The 21,645-nt window shown below is 56.3% G+C and overlaps 7 protein-coding genes and 1 non-coding gene across 8 annotated transcripts; 3 read left to right on the top strand and 5 right to left on the bottom strand.

Moving 5' to 3' along the window:
- Nucleotides 1-534: 534 nt before the first annotated feature.
- Nucleotides 535-2,062, top strand: PUNSTDRAFT_102352 (oxidoreductase; the record flags this gene model as incomplete). The annotated part of the gene is made up of 6 exons (XM_007383481.1): nucleotides 535-811; nucleotides 859-982; nucleotides 1,040-1,121; nucleotides 1,174-1,627; nucleotides 1,687-1,812; nucleotides 1,865-2,062. 6 exons carry the CDS (start codon nucleotides 535-537, stop codon nucleotides 1,906-1,908), a joined length of 1,107 nt encoding a protein of 368 aa, XP_007383543.1. The 3' UTR covers nucleotides 1,909-2,062.
- A 64-nt stretch (nucleotides 2,063-2,126) lies between these two features.
- Nucleotides 2,127-2,217, bottom strand: PUNSTDRAFT_t57. The gene has a single exon. It is a non-coding gene; the product is annotated as a tRNA-Asp (tRNA).
- Nucleotides 2,218-2,293: 76 nt separating this feature from the next.
- PUNSTDRAFT_143547 (UDP-Glycosyltransferase/glycogen phosphorylase) lies at nucleotides 2,294-4,673 on the bottom strand (the record flags this gene model as incomplete). The annotated part of the gene is made up of 6 exons (XM_007383480.1): nucleotides 4,233-4,673; nucleotides 4,068-4,177; nucleotides 3,895-4,008; nucleotides 3,701-3,824; nucleotides 2,486-2,959; nucleotides 2,294-2,424 (listed from the first exon to the last, which is right to left on the bottom strand). The coding sequence occupies exons 1-6, from the start codon at nucleotides 4,336-4,338 to the stop codon at nucleotides 2,294-2,296; spliced, it is 1,059 nt and encodes a 352-aa protein (XP_007383542.1). The 5' UTR covers nucleotides 4,339-4,673.
- Nucleotides 4,674-5,702: 1,029 nt separating this feature from the next.
- On the bottom strand, nucleotides 5,703-7,774 carry PUNSTDRAFT_52310 (uncharacterized protein). Its single transcript, XM_007383479.1, has 10 exons — nucleotides 7,578-7,774; nucleotides 7,488-7,513; nucleotides 7,374-7,429; nucleotides 7,259-7,315; nucleotides 6,889-7,207; nucleotides 6,779-6,832; nucleotides 6,279-6,716; nucleotides 6,081-6,227; nucleotides 5,952-6,023; nucleotides 5,703-5,889 (listed from the first exon to the last, which is right to left on the bottom strand). The coding sequence occupies exons 1-10, from the start codon at nucleotides 7,661-7,663 to the stop codon at nucleotides 5,852-5,854; spliced, it is 1,293 nt and encodes a 430-aa protein (XP_007383541.1). The 5' UTR covers nucleotides 7,664-7,774; the 3' UTR covers nucleotides 5,703-5,851.
- A 515-nt stretch (nucleotides 7,775-8,289) lies between these two features.
- PUNSTDRAFT_143545 (uncharacterized protein) lies at nucleotides 8,290-11,780 on the top strand (the record flags this gene model as incomplete). The annotated part of the gene is made up of 10 exons (XM_007383478.1): nucleotides 8,290-8,734; nucleotides 8,806-8,829; nucleotides 8,881-8,913; nucleotides 8,978-9,243; nucleotides 9,293-10,030; nucleotides 10,086-10,316; nucleotides 10,371-10,517; nucleotides 10,569-10,701; nucleotides 10,755-10,853; nucleotides 10,905-11,780. The coding sequence occupies 10 exons, from the start codon at nucleotides 8,290-8,292 to the stop codon at nucleotides 11,417-11,419; spliced, it is 2,631 nt and encodes an 876-aa protein (XP_007383540.1). The 3' UTR covers nucleotides 11,420-11,780.
- Nucleotides 11,781-12,500: 720 nt separating this feature from the next.
- Nucleotides 12,501-14,392, top strand: PUNSTDRAFT_52308 (delta9-fatty acid desaturase). The gene is made up of 3 exons (XM_007383477.1): nucleotides 12,501-12,733; nucleotides 12,789-13,923; nucleotides 13,993-14,392. The coding sequence occupies exons 1-3, from the start codon at nucleotides 12,576-12,578 to the stop codon at nucleotides 14,155-14,157; spliced, it is 1,458 nt and encodes a 485-aa protein (XP_007383539.1). The 5' UTR covers nucleotides 12,501-12,575; the 3' UTR covers nucleotides 14,158-14,392.
- A 43-nt stretch (nucleotides 14,393-14,435) lies between these two features.
- PUNSTDRAFT_67511 (uncharacterized protein) lies at nucleotides 14,436-15,182 on the bottom strand (the record flags this gene model as incomplete). Its single annotated transcript, XM_007383476.1, has 3 exons — nucleotides 14,436-14,687; nucleotides 14,750-15,048; nucleotides 15,125-15,182. Coding segments are annotated over 3 exons (609 nt in total), but the record flags the coding sequence as incomplete, so codon positions are not given.
- Nucleotides 15,183-18,127: 2,945 nt separating this feature from the next.
- On the bottom strand, nucleotides 18,128-20,954 carry PUNSTDRAFT_102347 (G-alpha-domain-containing protein; the record flags this gene model as incomplete). Its single annotated transcript, XM_007383475.1, has 10 exons — nucleotides 18,128-18,397; nucleotides 18,450-18,532; nucleotides 18,677-18,857; nucleotides 18,921-18,993; nucleotides 19,272-19,306; nucleotides 19,532-19,653; nucleotides 19,724-19,776; nucleotides 19,866-19,998; nucleotides 20,098-20,470; nucleotides 20,700-20,954. The coding sequence occupies 10 exons, from the start codon at nucleotides 20,952-20,954 to the stop codon at nucleotides 18,311-18,313; spliced, it is 1,395 nt and encodes a 464-aa protein (XP_007383537.1). The 3' UTR covers nucleotides 18,128-18,310.
- Between the last annotated feature and the right edge of the window lie 691 nt (nucleotides 20,955-21,645).

Genomic DNA, 21,645 nt, shown 5'->3' with positions numbered 1-21,645 from the left:
TGCGTCGTGCTAACCCTGAGATCATAGATGTTCGCATGCGGTATCAGAACAAGAACATGATTCTTCCTACCTGCGCAGACGAAGGCAAACATCTTCCCGGTTCTCCCGAACTCTGCACCTTCGAAGCATTCCGGGCCCGTGTCAAAGAACTGACTCCGAAGGACTGGGATATGGAGTGCGCGGCTAGCACCCACAGTGCGTGAGGTTCTAAGTATGTCGAGGGTGCTTGCATGGGTTAGTTCTAGATGCGATACATTGCGGCACCAGTACAATAGATTGCATAGTATACCACGTCCCCGTTATTCCACGATCACGACCATCGCGAGCGTTCCGGAGTCGAGCTCCGGCCTGATCCAGCTCGCACTCGGTCAGCGAAAACGGTGGCGAGACTAATCGTGAGAAACTGCGCGTCGGCACGAAACATTTCATGGAGCGCAACCGCGAGCCGAACTGCGCTCCCTCTCCTCGACCATCCTCTCCTTCCCCTCTACCGAACTCCCCGCCCGTTTACACCATCCACTTGTTTGCGTGGCCATGTCCAAGAGAGTTCGCATCTTTGCTGTCGAGGACGTCGAATTGCACAAGGATCGCGCGAGCTGCTGGGTCACCCGTCATGGCAAGGTGTACGATGTGACCGAGTTCTTGCCGGATCATCCTGGCGGAGACGACTTGATCCTCAAGTACGGCGGCAAGGACGTGGACGAGGTGATGCGTGACGCGTCCGAGCATGAGCACTCGGAATCGGCGTTCGACATGCTGGGCGAGTACTTCATTGGCAGGATAGGGTCCGGGGAGGCAACCGTCAGTGACGGTAAGCTTGCTTTTATACGCGCTGCATTTCGCGGACTCACGAGGCAGCAGACTGGGTCGCGGACGAGAATTTCCATCCTGAGGAAACGGATACCACTGCGGACTATGAGAGGAGTCAATTCCTCGACCTACGGAAACCCCTACTCAAGCAAGTTTGGTACGCGAACTGGAGGTATGCTAACTTATCCCTGACCCTGGATGCAGCTGCATGTAGCTTACGTCATTCTAGCAAACATTATTACCTTCAGCAGGTTCACCAGCCCAGACATCTTTCAGAGCCTGCTCGGTTATTCGGACCAGGCTACCTTGAGGTCCGTTCCTCTCCCAGACCGAACTTGAACAGCAGCTGATCACCATTGATAGGTCTTCACACGAACGAAGTGGTTCGTTGTCCCGCTGTTCTGGGGGCCGATAGCGGGATACCTCTTCGTTCGATCTCTGCTTCAGTGGACAACTCCTCTCCCTCTTTTCAGCACCAACCCCTGGCTGCCCGTTCACCTTCTCTCCTCGATTGGCACGGACTCGATCGCCAAGACGACGCTATGCTTCTTCGCCGGCAACATCATCTGGACGCTCCTGGAGTACACGCTCCACCGGTTCCTGTTCCACATCGACGAGCTCTTACCCGACACGCCAGCGTTCCTCACCCTGCACTTCTTGCTGCACGGTATCCATCACTACCTGCCCATGGACCGCTTGCGGCTCGTGATGCCCCCGACGCTATTTGCCATCCTGCAGGCGCCCTTCACCCGCTTGGCGCATATCCTGTTCCCTCCGGCCATGGCCAACGGTATCATCGCCGGATCATTCACGTTCTGTAAGCCTCGTCACCATCCACGCATTAATGACACTGTGCTGACATCGGAATTTCCCCAGACGTCCTGTACGACTGCATGCACTATGCGCTTCATCACACCCAACTACCGCAATACATGCGGGAGATGAAGAAGTACCACCTTGCGCACCACTACAAGAACTTCGAGCTTGGATTCGGCGTCACCAGTCAGTGAACTTGTCCTCGTGTCCATGGGCCTCATGGCTGATTATATTATAGGCAAAATCTGGGATGTCGTGTTTAACACTGTTCTACCCGTTTAGATACATCGGGATCGTAGTTCGCATGGTGGCACATTGGACGCATGTTCATTCTCTTGCAGGATTTGTCGCCTACGTTATGCATGTTGTAATTATCAATAATTTGGGTGATCGGTACTTGCAGTCTGCGCCATCGTTGGGCTAAAATACAACAACCCTGGGTGGATCTCCGTATTCGGTGCCACGTATTCCGTCTTCGTGAAAGAAAAACGCAAAACGTTCTCTCTGGCGGGGAGTCGAACCCCGCTCTCCCGCGGCCCGTGATTCGGAATGAATGACAGGCGGGTGTACTATCCGATATACTACCAGAGAGTTGGGATGGGGTGCCTTCTTGCATATATCATCTACTCACAAGAAAGAAGCGAGCCCGAACTAGCTGTCTCTACACTCACTGTCTGTTCCCTGGTCTACACCGTGCTATAGCGTCGAGTATGACAATCCAAGCCAGATTGCGCATCCAACACAGCGCAATGGCCACAGCAGTGAGCAGGAATATGAGTGTCGTCGACACGCTGCGCACTGCATCCACGCCCCATTTGTAAATAACAAACCGTCCTCAAGATGTATTCAGAGAACATACCACAGACCCGCCTCGTGCTATTCATCCAGTGCCCACACGCCGGCTCCGCTCCCTTCCTAGACTTTGCCTCCTCTATCGCGCGCCGATATCCTAAAAACAGCTGCTCCATCGCGTCCCCCCACGTCCCCCTCCCCGCCGCCTCTCGCGCCGCATTTGCGCCCATGGTCCGTCTCCACTGCGGGTCGCAGATCAGAAGCATGAGCAGCTCGGCGTACCGCCTTGCCGCGTCCGCGAACTGAGGCGACCACGGGTGAGCGAACAGCGGGCCCCAAGAAGCGGAGGATTGCGGGAGGAGGAGGCCGGTAACGCCGTGCGTGACGAGGTCGCGGGTGCCTTCAACCTCTAGGCCGACAACGGGTAGGCCGGATGTCAGGGCTTCTGAGACGACTTGACCGAAGGTCTCGGTGAAGGAGGGGAAGCAGAAGACGTCTGCAGACGCGTAATGACGTGCTAGGTCTTCTCCGCTTTGATGACCTGTAAAGCAACATACAAGCTGTATTAACCTCATGCGGAGATTACAGGCGGGCAGATCCAAGATTGCGAACGGTAAACCATGGTGACAGCCACGCATACCTGCAAAATGCGCGTCTATACGTCTCTCAGCACAGAATTCTTCGAGGAAGGTACGATAAGGCCCGTGTCCGACGAGAACGAGCTTGTAATTGAGCGATCTCGGCAGAAGCGAGACAGCTGTGAGGAGGAAGAGCAAGTTCTTTTCTCGAGATCTATCATGACATCCACCGGTAAGCGGAGCATTCTTTCACATCAATAAATCAACTCACAGCCTTCCAGCATACATCAGTACCACTTGTTCGTTGGAGATACTCGCGCCGTCCTGAGCTATGTCCTCCATCGAGCCATGGATTCTTCGCTCCCGCGCCCATCGCTCTCTCAACTTCATCGACCGGTGCCTCGCCCCGAACGCACGGCAGTCCGTTCCGCGCGACCAAACTTCAACGTTGGTGAACTTTCTTCCAACGAGCGCGGAGGCCATCGAGGGTGACGGTGCGTATACTGCTTGGCACTTATTGTGAAGCCAGCGCAGCCATAGCCAAGTGAAGTATTCGGAGCATGATAGTGCAAACATGCGGGTATATCTGGGACAAGTCAATGTTATGAACTCGCGGGCTGGTTGTGAGGGCTCACAAGGCCATGTTGGTATGATCTAGTACGAAGTCATCGGTGAAGGCAGTGCGGGGAGACTTCCGAACGCACAGCTTGTGACGAATCCAACCCCGGACTCAGTCCAAGGGCCAACGCCGCCGAAGCCCAGTTCAGCGGCCAGGAGAAACTGCGCCCCGAGGAAGTTCGGGTCCACAAAGTGAATCACGTCCGGTCTCTGGTAGCGAATTCATTATTCAGGCTCTAGCTTCGTTAAGACAGAAAGACAGAAAAATGCGCAAACTCACAAATTCCTTCAGTCGAGAGAAAAAGTATGGTCTGACGAAGCCTAGCTGGAGCTCGGGGTAGAAGAGCAGGGGGACGCCGAAGGTATCAGCTATGGGCTGACCCGCATAAGCGGGCTGGAGATTGACGTGCGTGTTAACCTTTCACTTCCGCGTATTGAAGCGAAGGATGATACCATCTGGGTCTTCGGTACGAATAAGATCGCTTCATGCCCTTCCCGCTGGATGTACTCCAGTAGGCGGGCGATGGTCCGCGTCACGCCGTCGACCTTCGGTAGAAAGTTCTCTGACCAAATGTTTAGCCATAAATGATATTGTACAGTGCAGTCGGGAGTACACACCGGCGACGATGGCAATGCGGAGCTTGTTGCTCTTCTCGCACCGCTGTATGAGAGGAGACACCGGAACGACCTGCTCCTGATGCTGCGCTGGAGAAGGAGCGCCCATCTCGCAGAATGGGCGTGTCAGCAAGTATGGGGGTTCCAGTCCTTCATCTCCGAGCCCGACGCGATGTTATACACGTTTCCCGTGTACAGGCTAACTGCACTCTACCGGTTTGCTCGGCCTTGCTACGACAGCGAGCCGAGAATAGAAAGAGCGGTGGTTTGTGGATCATAGCGCCTTATCGCTGGTTTAGCGCACGTTCGCGGAAAACGTACCACCGATCTTCCGGGAGATGCACGTAATTCGGCCAACCAATGAGTATACATAGCAGGGCGACAGAGACCTCCGGCGTCTAACTCAAAAGCCGCGGAGGAATCGTAGTTCAAGTCCACAACGTGCTGGGCGCGGCCTAGGGTGGTGTTCCTTCATGTCGTGGAAGATATGGTCTAGCCAAGATAGATTCGGTCCGGAAGCCGCACGTGCGTGGCTGCTACTCTACTTACGGGAAGGGCTATTGAGACACCCAACAAACGTGTATGTCTGATATGCCACGTACGTCAGGATTATTTCATACCCCTAGCTCCTTCAGGAGTGAACGTCAACCGACATCGTCACGGTGAACATTGATGTCGTGAGGAAGTATGTAGCTACAGTCGCAAGAGGCGAGCCGAGTGGCAACGGTTCACCGACTCGCACTCCACGCCTATGGCCCCTTTGCGGGACCATATATTCATCCTGACGATGTTCAAGGTAGAGATAAGTTAGCCTGGCGGGTAGGTAGATTCATGGAACAGTTCGAATCCCACTCTCGTCACCACCTGATAGTGATAGTACCCGGCGGTTTGGTTATAAGTTAGAGCTGAATAGCTCGCAAGCTGGCTGGCTGAGAAGGTTGAAGCAAAGCTAGGATGCAGTCTCGTGACCGCGACTCGTCTATCATACAATGCTAACGCTAACGCTGCCGCGATGCTAACAGCATCAGCGACAAGAACTGAACCAGTCGAAGATTGGAGCTTTAATTGGTGACCCAGTTCGCGGAGTTCCATTTGTTCCAGTAGCAGAGCGAGACCGTCCCAGCAAGCCAGATGCTGGAAATAAACGAGAAACGCAATAGAACTGATTCCGCGTCTCTCCACTAGCCATGCCGAAGGCACAAATCGCGAGCGTGAACTGCCACACCGCTGTGAAAAAAGCGGTGCATGTCCACAGGCCCCGCACGGATAAGACGGCAATTGAAGGTCAACCCCGCGACTCGTTGAAAGGCCATCGTGCATGTGCCGAGAACTTTGAGAAGCTGGAAGGTCATTATATGCATATCAGCAAACACCCTAACGCTGACCAGAAGAAGACGTTGATGATCGAGCTTGGCTGGTACTTCATCTCCTGAATTTCATGGGCGGACTTAACCAATAACATGATACATGAGGCGTGCACTGACTATAAGATGTGTTGGTAAAATGTCCACGGTCCTCCTACGACTGATCCGATGGGTATACTTGATCCAGTAGATTTATAACGGCATTGTCAGTTCAGAACGTCAAAACAGACTGCCTGAGTGCATGCATTCCATGAAACCTTAAGCCGGGTGAGCGTCCCGCCCGAAGGGACAATTATCTAGAAAGAATGTTGCGTATGGATATCAATGGCGGACACGCAGAATATGCTGGAATCCCCACCTTTACTGCATCGAGCACCCTCAGGGCATTGGTGACCGAAGATGCATTTCTCTCCAGCTTTACAGGTTCCATCTGCATTTGTCTTTCGTCAGTCACTGTACGACGATGAGCTCATGGGGTCACGCGCACTCTTCGAGAAAAACCTGCATGGACGTCTCTTCATGTCACTGCGCAGGAGCTCTATTTGCCTCTCATTGAGCTCAACGTCATGGTAATATTGGCATTTGTTCCCGACTGGACAATGGCCAAGGAGATAATGTTTACCACAAGGCTTCTCTAGAATAACAATCAGCATAGTTACCAACCATGACGTATTCAGCGGCGTACCCTGCATACGCCCACCCCTGGTAAACGTATAATCATCCGCCCGCGGCACGGGCGACAGCGAGGATTCTGGTACAGGATTCTCTAGCTCCTGTATTGCCCCCGGTCCCAGCATTAGGCGCAGGCCATCGTCAGGCAACGGCGAGAGCGGGTTCTCGGAACCATCGGAGAAGACACTCTCAAGGTCCTCGTCTCCAGCTTCCGCCCGAAATGCGGCTGTGGGCGGCAGTGGCGATGCCTTGAACGATTGCAACCGGTTCCTCGAGCGTGGAGAAAGGATCTTCTGCGGCTCGAACAAACCGTCTACCCGTTCCTCTGGTAATTGCAGGTCTTGAATCTCTGCCGCAATGTCCGAATATCCGGGAAGCATAATGAGTTTGTGACGCAAACCTGCGGTGATGATGGTCCGCAGGTCGGGTGCATAACCGTTATCGTGACAACCTAGATAGATGAAGTGCGGGCTGAGCTGCGGACGAATATAAGGCTGGATCTCAAATGCTCACCTCCAAAGAAGATCATAGGGCAATGAGGAGAGAAAGCATGTTGACGGAGGAGGTCTGAGGGTCCAGCCTAGCATGGCATGATCATGTATTCTCGGAGGTAAGAGACTTACGCTTGATTCTGTGGTCCGCTGCCTCCTTGCCTGTGCCAACGTCGACCATGAAACACCGCGGGTCGGCACGGTTGCAGGCCGCGATGAACGTGTCTACGATCTCATGGGTGAGTTGTAGCGCTCCAGTAAGCCCTCTTTTATTCATCACGCAGTGTACCCATATGTCGCAGTTCGGGTGCTTCTCCTCCGAGCGTCTACGAATCGCATTCAGGAGGCTCTGGATGGCGCCGAAGGCGCCGTTACGTCCCTGCAGTATCGTTTCTCTGGTGAAGATGGCGCCGTCGCCATCTATGAGGCAGACTACTCGGGGTCGGTTGAACTGTCCGCTCATCAGGAGGCGACAGAAGATAACAGGGAAGGTGCACGGCACCTCGGGCTTCTCCGCGATCTTGAGACGCTCCTGGAGTCGCCGGTTCTCCTTCTCCAACTAATGATGACGTTCAGATTCGACCGAGGAGAGGGAGAGGGGTATACAGGGAACCTACTTCTATGATCTTCCGCAACTGTCCGCTCAATATCTCCTTGACCTCGGCAGCATCGCCTGAACATTGAGCGAGATGTCAGCGACGCGAGCGAGAAGTTGTGATCGCTTCGCTTGCCTCTCAATCGTTCCAAGTCTGCGAGCCTACGATGGCAATGTAAATTGTTGGGTAAGGCTCTCCTATACAACAGTTTAATGGATTTCGTACAGTTTGTTCGCGACCCGCAGCTCAGCATCACGGGGAGGAGAACCCTCATCGTCCCCATTGAGAGTTTGCCCGTCACCGTGTCCCATGCTCTACGTGATGGGGGATTATCGTGCTTGTACGGAGTGTTCGTCCTAGCACACCGTCCAGTATGAGGGGAAGCAACGGCAGAGATAGAAGACGCGTTCCGTCGCGTGAACGGCCATTGTTCCCACTGAGGGAAATCAAGGATGAATGTCGTAAAAGTCATCATGCCATATATGACCTGAGCACGAGGTTAGGGTTTGATGGGGAATAGAGGGAGCGCCGCTGAACGTCAGAGAGTACAAGACTCACCCGATAATCTATACTAGAATTATAGAGAGGTCGTTTGGACTAAGAGTTCTTCGAAAGAAACAGCGCCTTTCAACTTGGCCTAATGGGAAACCAAAGGCGCATCCATCCGTTGGGCTGGGATTACAGACAGTTAAGGTGATCGGAGTCCACTTCAGTGCGGTATGAGAGCCATCCAACAGAAGCGTAGCGTCTCGTGGTCAATGGATGGTCACGGTAAAGCAAGAGTCGAACGTCAAGCACCATGCTAAATCGAATTGCGGGAAATCGGTGGGAATATACGACCACGTGATCAATCGGACGTGTTGAACCGCGTTCGACCGCCGGTTGGCGCTCTTGCTTTTCGACAACCATCGGTCACTAGAGACGCTGCCCGCCAACCATGCCGCTCACCCAAGTCAATCCCAACCAGTTTCATATACCCCAGAGTGCACCCAACTCTCCTTTAACGACCAAGACCGCACGACAACCGAAGGGACCGCCCGTAACACCGCAGCGGATCTCGCGGAGTGCGCATCAGCGTGAAAACATCCTCAGGTCGCCGCTAACGCCCGCGAGCACGGCCTCAACCCCGTATCATTATGCGCTGGACGGCGGTAACCGATCCTTTGCGACGGAGTCTTCCAACGCATCTATACTCGTGACGCCTATTCACTCGCAGTCCTTCGCTGGTGTTCGTACGGGATTGAGCGTATCGCCCGAAATCCCATTGGCGGTACACAGGAAGAACAAGAGTATTGCGGATGCAGCCGAGAATTGGCGGACTCGAGCGTCGGAGAACGGCATTAGAGTAGCGAGCGCTGAGTCTCAGTTCGGCGACGACGAAGGTATGTGCATATATGCGCCCAGCAGGCGGATATTGGCTCGTCCTGGGTCTCATTTTTTGGCGCACTTGTAGATGACGAATATGGAAGAACCGAAGGTTGGTATATTCTCCATGACAAGCGCGCACAAGACTCAATATCTCATGCAGGCAATACACATCGCCGTCGCTCCAGCGAAGACCGTGAGTGTCTGGAATTTTTGAAACTCTTCACGCGATATTGATATCTCAATGGCGTTCTGCGCAGAGCTCTTGCCTGCTCCGTTCATGTCGACGCAGAGACGCTGCCGGTCGCATTCAATTTCTCAGACTCAAGCTCCGTCAACGCCAGAATCGTATCGTCCGAAGTCCACCAATGCAAGGCAGGCTATGATAACGAGAACTCCCGATCGCCGTTCGCTATCCACCATTTCAACTCTCAACACCCCGCCTCCAAATGCAACGATCATTAGTAGGCTGAAGCAAAAGGGGATTTCCACAGACCCAGTACCAAGAAAACGTAATCTCACTCAAGTAAGGCTGCACTAAATTGATGGTGTTCATACCATTGATTGTTTCCCAGGTTCCTGCTGCGCACCTTTTCGATATTGATGAAGATGACTTCGGCAGTTCCGTATCATATCATCCGGAGCGCTATTTCGAGCTGGAGTCCGTTGACATGGGATTCGACGACTCTATGACTTCCAATGACGCCGATCCGTTCCATGTCCCCCTCGCTCCCATGATAGAGCCCCAGTTCCAGGACCGTCATCTGGACCCGCGTCTTCATACCTTCTACGATGTTGGTACCCTTGACTTGCAGCATGGCAACGAGGAGCTGCCTGCCCCTCCTCTGGATGAGCCCTCGTGCGCCGTGTGTGGCCTCGAGACGCGCAAGCTGGCGATACTTGACCCCTGCGGGCATGAAGTCTGTTCGGCTTGTTTGACCAGTGCTCTGAACATCGTCGGAGAGAAGGACATGCGGTGCGCCGTTTGTAACGAGGCTGTAGAAAACTTCCACCTCCAAGTGGGCAACACCTCTGGCGACACATCTGGAACCCCAAGCAGCGCTACGTCCACGCCGCCCTCGCGCAGCAGAGCGACTAGCGGGACGCGGAGCAGGGTCCCGAGTGCCAATCATTCCATTCTCCTGCCGAGCGCGTTCGACAAGTCCGCGACATCGGAGAGGAAGGTTAGCAATGGTGGTAGTATATATGACCACGCTTCCCCTGCCCGTGGCGCTATGACTTCCACTCCAGTGATGGGAAGGCAGCTTCGCGGCGGAGAATGCGTAGTCCTTCGGATTGATAATGTCCCATGGGTGAGTTATCTATCGCTCCGCTTGTGATGAGACCGAGTCTGACACGCCAACGCAGGACATCACTCCGCCGCAGATTCGCGCTTGGCTCAAGAACCCTGAGGTTGAGCGCGTCCATGTGCTGCTTGATCGCAAGGGCAAGACGCTCAGTCATGCATATGTGGAGCTTTCCTCCGAAGAAAGCGCCAAGGCTGCCTTGAGGACCGCCCAGAACTCGGTGCTTGGCAAAGGCAAGCGGGCTCGCGGCGTCACCGTGACGAGGACCAGCCAGTCGGAATTGATGAAGGCGGTAAGTTCTCCCCTGCGCGACATCGACTCGTACGGTGACTGACTAGAGGTGCAGCTGTTCCCTGGTTGGCAAGGCCATTTCGACGGGTGCCGACCATCCCTGCAGGGCTTGGCAAATGAGCATATTGTCGCAGCTCTTGAAAACGGGTTGATCTCGGACGGCGAGCTTACCTCGTTAATGCACCTGATCCGTTCGCCAGATGTAAGTCGAAATTCCTTTACTCTGAGCGATACGTTTACGAACAATTCTTAGTCTCACTTCCTCAAAGTGCCATCGCTGCCCTTCCATTCTTTGATTAGCATCCTGGCCAAGTTCCCTGCGGATGTTGACAGCGCGGTTTTCTGGACAGCTGCACTGAGGGACAAACTCCATGAGCTCGCTATCAGTAAGGAGCGAGCCCCGCTTTCGCACCGTAAAGACTGAACCTCCCCGTTACAGCGGCGATTCATATCTTGAACGAACGTGCCCAAGATAACCCCATGTCCGACTACCCCGAGTTGCTATCGGAACTGATCATGACCGCTCTCCGATGCAAGGGTAAGCATATCGTGCTCGCTTTTCGGTCGTGATGCTGACCTATCTTAACAGCGTTCACTCCCCAGCAACTCCAGGAGGTTGTCAACGTGGGCGGGCCGACGACACAGAAGTTGCTCGAATCATCTGATTTGTCCACCAAGCCCGTCCCTGCCGATCCCGCTATCATCGCCGCGTACTCTGCGCCCCGCCATCCTTCTGCTTCGTACGTCGTCTCCTCCAGCCCTGCCCATCAACCGCGCCAGCGCATTCCGAGCGCGCCAGTTCCGTACGCCGTTCCGACCCCCGAACGCCGTTACCGCCAACTATCGCAGTCGCCGGAGATCGCCTATGCACGCGCGCTTCCGCGTGTGGTGCCCGAGCGCCGCTACCCGCAGATCAGCCCCGAGCGCCATTACGTGCACATTAGCCCGGAGCGGCACTTCGTGCCCAATGCGCCCCAGAACGTGCATTACCCGCCGCTTCCTGTGCAGGGCATGGCCATCGACCAGCTTGCGCGCGAGTACGGGGTCGACTCCGGGCTCGTGCAGGCGCTGGCGGAAAGGCTCGAGATGCTGTCTGGTCATTAAGATTCGCACGTTCAGGCTCGCAGCTCCTCTTCTGCAAGATTGTCAGCGCAATTGTTTCCTGTATCATTATCATGGACCTCACAACCCGCTCGGACGGAATCTTTCTTGCACCCACTCAAGCCCCAAAGGCATTTCTCCTCTCGACCTTTCTTTCACCTTCACGCTGTTACGATAACCATCGTCGCTCGGCGAGCGTATAATGCCCTCCATGTTCATCGACGCCGTCCAGAATGTTCTCTTCGCAATGGCTTTCTCCATGCTGTCCCTCTTTCGCTGCGCTTCCCCGCTGTTCGTCGCTGCCCATCGTCGTTATGCTTTCCAGGATCCGAAGACAAGACGCTCGATCGTTTTTCCTTTCCCCCCGCGCCCCCATCCCCCACGCAACGAGACCGTGCACGCATGGATAGAAAAAAGTAACGTGTATTTGTACTCGCGCAGACCGCAACCGATAATACATGTGCGTTGGGCCGTGGCCTAACACGGTATAGCACATGCGCATAGGCATTCACGAGTGCATGGTGTGGGTGAGGTGGGAATGCAACCGGCAGCGAAGCCGCGTGCAGCTGGCTGGCCCAGTGTGGTGTGGCTGCTGACATTCGCCACTGCGCCGGTGTGGATGATCCTACGCATCTGTGGTCGGTTGCGATCAGAGTTAAGTACACTTCTTGTCTGGTGATTCCACGCGATGTCTCCACCCGCAGCAGGGTTTGATGCAGATGCCAGACAAAAGCTTGAAGCTGAAGCGAGCAATTATGTCATACTTAGTCCCCAGGCGGGTTAGGGCAGCCGTTTTATCACATGCGGCGCGTTCAGCCGCAAGCGCCATGATCTTGTTAGGGACTTGCAGAATCCCATGCCTCCGTCCAAGTACGATAGGTGAATCGGTCGTACTACTTACTATCTCGCAACGGCAAGCTGCCGGGAGCGACGACACAGAGGCACGAAAGAGGCTGGAGCCATGGGCGCCGGCAACGAAGAGGCGAGAACACGCGTTCCCCAAAGAAGTGGTGGGCGCCACTACGTCGCCGCCCCAACGTTTCGAATATATAAACTTTCCGGCCGCTGCCTCCCGTTGCTCGTTGGATTTTCCGTTCCCCTCCTTCCTCCCCGACCCCCCTCAAGCACTCGTGTCTAGCGCCGAGCGCATACGACTGGGATGTCTACCGCGGCTTCAGCACCCGCCCCAGCGGCGCGGATCACGCCTCTCCCTGTGGACAAGGCTCAGGACTCGAAGGAGTTTCCGAAGCCGGTCGTGCCTACCGATACTCCGGCCGACATCAACATTCCCGACAACTACGTGGCATACACTCTGAGGTACGCGACCTTGACGTGCTTTGGATCGAAGGCAGATGATAATGTTTCTTTGCAGGAACCAGAAGCCACTCCCTCCCGTCACCTGGGCCAACTGGTACAAGGAGCTCGAGTGGATTTCGGTCCTCGTCCTCACCCTCGTGCCGGCGATGACCATATACGGTGCCCTGTACGTCCCCCTCCAGACGAAGACAGCCATCTTCGCGGTGCTCTATTACTTCGTCACTGGACTCGGCATCACCGCGGGTTACCACCGCCTATGGGCCCATCGCTCTTACAACGCGTCCCTTCCCCTCCAGTACGCGCTTGCGCTTGCGGGTTCCGGTGCAGTCGAGGGTTCCATCAAATGGTGGTCGCGCGGCCATCGCGCGCACCACCGCTACACCGACACCGATCTTGACCCGTACAACGCCCACCGCGGCTTCTTCTGGTCGCATATCGGCTGGATGCTCATCAAGCCGCGGCGCAAGCCCGGCGTCGCCGACATTTCCGATCTGAGCAAGAACCCCGTCGTGCGATGGCAGCACAAGCACTACGTGAAGCTGATCATCGTCATGGGTTTCCTCGTTCCGACGATCATCCCCGGCCTGCTCTGGGGCGACTTCATCGGCGGCTACTTCTTCGCGGGCGCCGCACGGCTGCTCTTCGTCCACCACAGCACCTTCTGCGTCAACTCGCTCGCTCACTGGCTCGGCGAGACGCCGTTCGACGACAAGCATACCCCGCGGGACCACATGATTACCGCGTTCGTCACCATCGGCGAGGGCTACCACAACTTCCACCACCAGTTCCCGATGGACTACCGGAACGCGATCAAGTGGTACCAGTACGACCCCACGAAGTGGTTCATCTGGGTCTGCCACAAGCTCGGGCTCGCGAGCCACCTCAAGCAGTTCCCGGACAACGAAGTGCGCAAGGGGCAGCTGACGATGCAGCTCAAGCGCCTGCGCGAGGTGCAGGAGACGATTACGTGGGCGGCGCCGGAAACCGATCTGCCTGTGATCAGCTGGGAAAGTTTCCAGGACCAAGCGGCGAAGCGGCCGCTCATTCTCATCGCCGGCTTCATCCACGACCTCAGCGATTTCATGGACGAGCACCCCGGTGGACGGCACCTCATCGTCAAGTACATCGGCAAGGATGCCACCACGGCGTTCTTCGGCGGCGTGTACGACCATTCGAACGCGGCGCATAACGTGAGTTTTCGCTGCGCCCCCGATATGTGCGGTGATTCCTGGAGGCTCATCTCCTCTCTTTCTTTGCAGTTGCTCTCGATGAAGCGCGTCGGCATCCTCCACGGCGGCCACCCACACGGCCTCGACGAGAAGACTATCCCGCCCGCCCAACGGCTGCGCATCGCGCGGTACAGCGAGATGGGCAACTACTCGTCCAGCGCGCTTTCCGACGGCGAGGCGGGTCTCCTCGGATAGAGGGGGACTCGTACTCATGTCGTCGTCGTGTGTCGTTGTGTGCTTTTCTGATGCTTTCTGTGTTTCAATCCGGGACTACCGCTCGCGCAATTGTAGATATAGTTAATGAGACAATATAGGTGGTAAAGGGTAGGTGACGTCGCGTCGCGTCGTGCGGCGTTCGCGTTGTAGAGGGGAGTCGTTTATAGACAGACGGTAGCGATCCAATACGAATTTTTATGCCTTTGCATTCAGCACGTTTCGAGTGCTATGAATCGTCCGATGGAGATAAGATGCTGCTACAATTGTACATTCGGGATGTTGTTACTAATACTCGTAAGTGAATGCAGTCGATCAAATCGCCTCCGCAAGTATGTGCTTGAAGTTCGAACCTGCGTTGTGTCGTGCGGTGAGTTTAAGCGCGCTGTAGTTCGCGACAGATTTACTGACTGACCTGACGGACTGTAGACGCGGACGATCTTCCACCCCGAGTCGGCGGTGATCCGCCGGAAATCGCCGATGGTGCGTTCGTGTCCGTCTATGAGCATCATCTAGCCGTGGGCGGAAACGTGAGGGGTGCGCGTCGCGCGCTCGAGATGTCTGTAGAACGTACCTGGAGGTCCATCAAGTACGCCATCGCCGCCGCGTACCCGCCGTTGCCCAACAGGGGCTCCGGTACGGCGGCGCCTTGATCTTCCCCGTCTTCGCCGGTGCCCGCGGTGGAACCCCTGCACGCGTACCGGGGCATGTTCTCCACCACGAGCAGCTTGGTGCGGTGCGGTGTTGACGCGGCGCGGAGGTGCCGGAGGATGGCGGTGGCTTTGGAGGCGGGCCAGTCGTGCAGGACCATGCGGAGGACGAAGAGGGAGGCGTCCGTGTTTTGCGCGGATTGAGGGGCGAAGAAGTCGTGGCCTGTGTGGACGAGGTGGCAGCGGACGTGAGCGAGGTAAGGCGAGAGGGGAGGACGCGGAGTGGCAGGTATTTTTACCTTGGAGGACGACCTGACCGGAAGAGAGCGATTCTGGCATGCGGTCGCCCCAAAACTGTATGGAGCACGTTGTAGCACCGGACTAGCAAGAAATGAAATGCGAGTCGACGCACCTGCTTCGCGGAGCCCTCGATCACGTTTGGCAAGTCCTGCACCACGAGCCGCAAGCTAGGATGGGCCTTCGCGACCGCGAGACTGAGGCTGCCCGCGCCGGCGCCGACGTCGACCACCTTCGCGCCCTCGCCGAGCGACTCCCAGGGAAACCCGCGCAGGATCGAGTCGCCGTGGTCGAGCCGGCTGAGGCCGGTCATGGCGACGTCGAACCGGGCCCGACGGAGCGAGTGCGCCGGGAGGGCGTACCACGAGAAGAGGTCGAGCGGGGTGTCGAACGCGCGGTTGAAAGCGGTTGGGTAGGCGGTTGTGGTGGGGACCGATGCGGTGAGGTGTTCGGGGAGAACGATGGAGACGCGGAAGAACTCGTCGGTGCTGCTCGGTTGGAGTGTTAGCGCGCATGAAAGAGCCATGGGGCGGGGAGGCTCGTACGCGTGCTCGACGAAGGCGGCGAGGCCGCCGGTGCCTTGGTATTTGAGGGCGCGGTCCCTGTTAGAGCGCATGATCACATGAGGAACCTTGAAAACGGCTCTATATCGGGTGCAGGACTGACTGCGAGAACAGCTCGGTGGACGACTTTCCCGTGTCGAGCATGGACGATAGCCTATTGTGCGTCCAGACGTCCGGTTGGATTTCGCGGAAGATGTGGTGCGTCGCTAGCAGGCGGAGGCACCTAGCTGTTCATTGAAGCCCTCAGCTAAATGGCGGCTGCGTTGTGCAGATATGAAACCTACACAGCTTGTCGGAGTCTATCCCATTTTTCTTGGACATATGAGAAGAGGATAGGCCCTATGATATGAGGAGTTCATAGGTAAGTTGGCTCGAAGCATGGCGAATTGTGATAATGGCGTACCTCCGGTCCTGCTTCTCGCAGGAGTTCGGCTACGTTGCCCACAAGCACCGTCTGCAAGACCGACGGGAGGTGGTACTGGAAGGCACACCGCCCTTTCAGCCGGTGCGCCATCTCGTCTGAAGAACGAGCGACTAACCGCGAGAGCGTGCTCCATGATAGCTATGGCCGGTACCTTGCACGCTGCCGCAAGCTGGGCCGCTGCAGAAACAATGAGAGACAGGCTCCGAGCGACATCCGGCTCAGTGCTCCGCTCCTCTGCTGGACTAGACGGATCGAACGGCGCGTCCAAAGAGGGGAATGTAACGTTCGCGCTGGTGTACTGCGCCTCGACGTCGTCTATGGCCGCAGATATGACGGCGAGGAGGCGTCTCAGTGAGCTCGCGGGAGACGTCATGGCCCTACTTGCCGATGTCGCGGCTTGCGATACGCGCGCGGTATCTTGTACATGGCCAGTATGCATTGCGGTGCATAACCCGGGGTTCGCGGCGAATGGAATATCATGGACAGAGTTCGTTCGACGTTAGGCTCGGCGTAAGTGCAACACCAAGAGCGCCGCAGCCAGTGCTTGCAGATCGCGTGCATCTTCTCGCCTGAGGACTAGCGCGGACGGCCCCCATTATCTAGCACGTGCGTCGTGCAATGCGCTCGTCATCTTCCTCACGGCCAAGGGGCCATGAGCAATCCATGCATTGTCCGGAACATTCGACCAACGACAGTCGTTTCGTTGCTGGATAACACCTCTGCTGTGGCTCGTGGGGGAGACGAAATGGTCATCGTACAAACCAGCGGGCCAAGCGCTCGGTACCGGTGTTGCCGTCGGCTGTGGATTTCGCACGCTTGGTTCTTGCTAGTTACGCCACAGGTCCCGGCCCTCCAGGTGTCCGTCCCATTTCTCACACTCAAAGCAGCGGATAATATCGCCCACGCCGGAAACGCAGAAACAAAAAGCCATATGCCCTTGCTCGTCCTTGCACCGTTGCCGTTCCACACCGCAATTCATCCCCTGTACAGCTGCAGAGCAGCGGATCCGGCCGTCCGACATATCTCCGGATGCGGGTTTCATGCAACACGTCCCCGGTCTTAGTCAACGACGCAACCGGCTACTACTAATACATACGATGCGGCCTGATACCCTGGCCAACTTAAACACCCCCGAAACGAGGCATGGCAACCGAAGGCTCATATCGCCCTGACTGGAATTGACCAAAAATGACGGCATCGTTCTGATCTTCCCCCGCTAACGTTAACCGGTTCGACGCGCCGCGATCTGCAGAAACCCGAGCATTTGCAGATCGGACTCCCTCGTTACATACGAGCTCTCGAAACGGAAGCACCGGTTCTCGCCCTGTACCCTCCGTATCGCCGACGCCGTGCCAGCACGCAGGGGGGGTCTCTCCTGCATGTTTCGCTCTAACTCCATCTATCAATGACCTGAGCGGGCTAGGTGGTTCTTCTCGTCCCTGGATTCCCGACGACCGTGTCGTGACATCTGCTGAGAGCCCTAGCGTACGATCGCTCCAAGCTGACGTCGCCCCGTTGCGCCGTACAAACCCCAGCTGCGGCCTTACTTACATGCACTGTTGAGATCCGGGCCCCGCTCCAGGACTAGAATCACACCCAGGACAGCATGACAGACAGAATGAACATGGGAAACCGGCGACCTACCATACGCTGACGCGGTGTGTGAACGAGCCGTACATGTAAAGATCTACTACACTCACGCTTAAATTCCAAATGTGCGAGACAAAAGGCGTTCCAATGTGCACGCATTCCGCGGACGCCTCGCGACCCCGTACCAAATACAGTTTTGTGCATATTGATCAGATGTTTCTTCTATCTAGCCGGATTCGCAAGGGTTGACCGGGAGCGGGAGAAAAGTGAACCAAAACACGACAACAAGAGATGTGCGACATATGACGGATGGGAGATGTAACGGCAACGCGAAAGAAGATGCATGAGATATGGGGAATGTGGACACGATTGAGGAGAGGTATAAATGACGCGACGTTTCATCTATGACAGGACAAAGGGGGATAATCAGACGACATGGCAATATACAAACACTCTTGTGGATGCCGACGACGAGAAGAATCGATGACGAGGGAACGTCCGAGATGACCGATCGAACAACAACAAACGAGGGTACTGAGGCGCTGACGTTCTGGGAAAAGGTTGGCAACGCGCCAGCCCGCCACCGCTCCACTGACGAGAGATTACTAGGCCTAATCCATGAGATAGCTCCTCTTCAGATTATCCCGAATGACGGTGTCTTGCACGTTTTCGAGTATCACAAACGTCGATTTCGTATCCTAGGCCCCTTTCAGCATAATGATCAGCAAGGAGAAAATCAACAACACCTACGGTGACACAAGTCGTATGGCAATAAAACGGCCTCGTCTCCGGCGAGTTTTCCTTGTGCAACGTATGGAATTTTCGCCTCAAATCTAGGGACGGCGAAGTGGGCAAAAGGGGCGCAAGTCAATCCAGGGCTCATGACGTCAGTTCGAGAAAAAGGACCGTGCGCAAAGCACCGTAAGGAAGACAAGGTTTGTGATATATGTATCGAAAACGATGACCGGGGTGCTCACATTTTGACACGCTCTCGAAATCGTTCGGCCGCCCGCCGTACGAGACGACGTAATCCGCGAACCTGATCCCCGCCGCGAGCTTCGCGCGGAGGATGTCCGACTTGTTCAGGAACAGGACCAGGTTGGTATGCGCCAGCAGCGGATTGGTCACGATCGACTTCCAGAGGAGCACCGAGTCTTCCTGCAAAAGAAGGAAACGGGCGCGATCAGAAAACGCGTGTCGCGATGAGAGAGGGCAACGCACTATACGGTTGACACTGTGATCCTCCTCGAGCACCTGATCGAACGCGCTCATAGGAGCAAGAAAGATGATCGCGCTGCCAACAGAAGCACCAAAAATGGGAGATGTCAGATTCAAATCCATAAACAGATCCCGGGGCGATCATCCGAGCTCCAAAACCATAGAAACAGAAGGCGCGAGGGAGGGTGACGAAGCCATAGGCGCTGCTTGTGGCGGTGGGACCCAATATTAATTTCGGAGATGAAGGGGATCAATGTAGGGAAGGAACGAATGAAAGGGAAGGAGGTGGTTACCACACCGCCCACGTCCCCAAAAGCCACCGCGAGGCAATTATAACCGAATTCGTGCACTCACTTCATATCGTCAAAGAACGGTACCCACGCCGCTACACACACGAGCAACGCGCGGAGTTACCGAAATCGCACGTCAGGAGGGCACGTTGACGCAATAGAGTTTATCGAGAGTGCATACCTCGCTGTCGATCGTCAGCTCAGTTAGTCCATACTCGTGTATCAGATAAAACGAAACTTCATAAACGAGGCATGGCGGAAAGGGCGCGTCGTCCCGATATCCGACGGAACGGGAGAGCGGAAGGGTGCGCGAGGTGAACTCACCAGTGATCGATGTCCGCCTACGTCGTACACCCTCCAATCTCGGCCGACGCTGCCGTTCGTGCCGAGCGTGAAGCGGTATTCGGACACGCCAAGCGTCTTGATACGTGCGCGCAGGATGTCATCTGAGTATGCCGCCACGATACAAGCGAGCGTATCAGTACGCGATAGACACCAATGACAGACACCGCGTACCATCCGTCGGAATATAGTCGGGCGCCGTGACGCGCTCTACGCAATCGAGAAAGCTGCCAACGTCAGAAGAAGATACGTTCATCAGTCAAGCGTCACTTTATCGATCGCACATGCGCAACACAGGGCTGTACAGGGTACTCACAAACCGCCCATGTCTTCCAGTTGGACCTGCTTTTCGCGTAGTACACTGCGAATCACCGGATCGCGGTACAGCCGTGACATGTCCTCCGCGCACGCATGAAGAACCGCAGCAGGACCATCTGGGTCCGTATCGTCTCGCGTTATTTCAGATGAAGCGGGGATCGAGGCAGAGGAGACAATGCTTGCGCGGCGACTGCCGCCGTCGTTGACAGTGCTGGTGTTGCTCTCCCAACGGTCATGGTGATGGTCGTGAGTGCTGGGAACAAAGGCTCCGTGCCAGCCGGAACGGGCGTTGACGTTGACACAGATATCACGGGGGTGTTTACTTTGTAACGGGACGAGTCGACCGTCGGGGCGGCCGACCGACGTAGCTGCTGCGCCAAGTAGGGCGGGTTCGGAGAGAGAGGCGTCTACAGACAGCTTTCGAACGAGGAGGGTTTCCACGTGTTGGAGCGGAGAGGAAAGACGCGAGCAGAGATGACGTTGGTGGGGCGTTAATTGCGGTGACGACGAGGGAGCGCTGAGCGTGTCAAGAACGAATCGGACAGAGCGGACAATGTTGAGCTGAATGACAGCACGCCAAGCGGCGCGGTCCGCACGAAATACCTAGCATAGGGGCGTCGGTGAACAAGTCCGAGGTGGAAGTAGGTGGGCGCGGATGTACCTTGGGCGAGTTTTTGAGCTGGAAGTCTGTCGATGCGCTCAGTAATGGTATCGCGTTGTGTGCAAGGATCCGCAGCGGGCGTGCTCACTCTTGAGTGTGGTCGACTTGCCGCTCTCGCTCTGACCTGCGCGACATTACCGAACGAGTTCATATCGCGTCCAGCACCGCCACACGGAGACTTTGGAAAGACGTTGACGCACCGAGCAGGAGGAGCTTGACGGGTTTGCCCCGCTTCTTCTCAGCGGTGCGTTGTCGGTCGAGCTCGGAGTCGATCTGGGCGGAGCGCGCGGCGGCGGCAGCCTCGTGCTGCAACCGCAGCAGCCGCTGTGGCTCGGTCTCGTCCGGCGGAGGCTGCAGGGCCTGCGTGAGCGGGTCGTGGTCGGCCGGGCTGTGTTTGCCCTTGCTTTTGGGTCTTTGTTGCTTCATGCCGGGGTCGTGCTACGGTGACCGAGAGGACAAGACCGAGAAACGAAAGAGAAAGCCGGGGACGCGGGATGGGGCTCGGGGAGACTGGGGAGGAGGGTATAAGGAACACGACGTTAATTAACCATGAGCTTCTGGCGTCGCTGGCGTGCGTCGCGGTGCGGTCGGCACTTGTGCCTAATTGGGCCGGAGGGAGGACTTGAGTCGAGCCTGGCGTTGAGTTTCGATCCGGAGTTTACGTGGCAGGTGCCATCACCCGGTCCACCGACCGTACCCGTTCCACCTCCCCAGCCCCCCAAGCCCGCGTTCCAGCATAATTATGCTGCGTGGACGGGAGCGTCGCTGATGGAACACAATACACGCAGCGTTCCTGCGACTCGGCGGCGTTGATTGGCCTCCCGAAGCCCTATTTTTCGCTCAACTGGACCGCTTCCTCTGGTGTTCTTGGGCAGGGCATCAGGGCGGACGGGTAGGTAACCGGGTTCCCTGGACGTGTACGTCGTGCTCAACGATTGTTCCATGATTCGCATCCCCGGCGGCGTGCCGGCATGGAAGGCGTAGCGGGGTGGGGGCCCTGGCGCTCACAAGCCCTTTGTCCGGGACTGGAATCGGCACACAACTGCAAATGTGAGAGAAGGGTTGGGGAGGCGCGGATGGCGCGCGCGCTTCCCGAACAAATCTATCCTTTCTTGTC

This window comes from Punctularia strigosozonata (assembly GCF_000264995.1).
Source record: "Punctularia strigosozonata HHB-11173 SS5 unplaced genomic scaffold PUNSTscaffold_6, whole genome shotgun sequence".
NCBI classification, from domain to species: Eukaryota; Fungi; Basidiomycota; class Agaricomycetes; order Corticiales; family Punctulariaceae; genus Punctularia; species Punctularia strigosozonata.
The sequence above is the reverse complement of the archived record's forward strand: the minus strand, read 5'-3'. Positions and strand labels throughout refer to the sequence as shown.

Bases quoted from the DNA above. Each gene is read 5' to 3' on its own strand.
- PUNSTDRAFT_52310 (XM_007383479.1), bottom strand. From the start codon at position 7,663: ATGGGACACGGTGACGGGCAAACTCTCAATGGGGACGATGAGGGTTCT. The intron at 6,228-6,278 runs GTACGCCGCTGA...TTGTTATTCTAG, and splicing joins CAGGGGTGGGCGTATGCAGG to AGAAGCCTTGTGGTAAACAT. The intron at 5,890-5,951 runs GTGGGGATTCCA...CATTCTTTCTAG, and splicing joins GGGTGCTCGATGCAGTAAAG to ATAATTGTCCCTTCGGGCGG.
- PUNSTDRAFT_52308 (XM_007383477.1), top strand. From the start codon at position 12,576: ATGTCTACCGCGGCTTCAGCACCCGCCCCAGCGGCGCGGATCACGCCT. The intron at 12,734-12,788 runs GTACGCGACCTT...GTTTCTTTGCAG, and splicing joins TACGTGGCATACACTCTGAG to GAACCAGAAGCCACTCCCTC. The intron at 13,924-13,992 runs GTGAGTTTTCGC...CTTTCTTTGCAG, and splicing joins ATTCGAACGCGGCGCATAAC to TTGCTCTCGATGAAGCGCGT.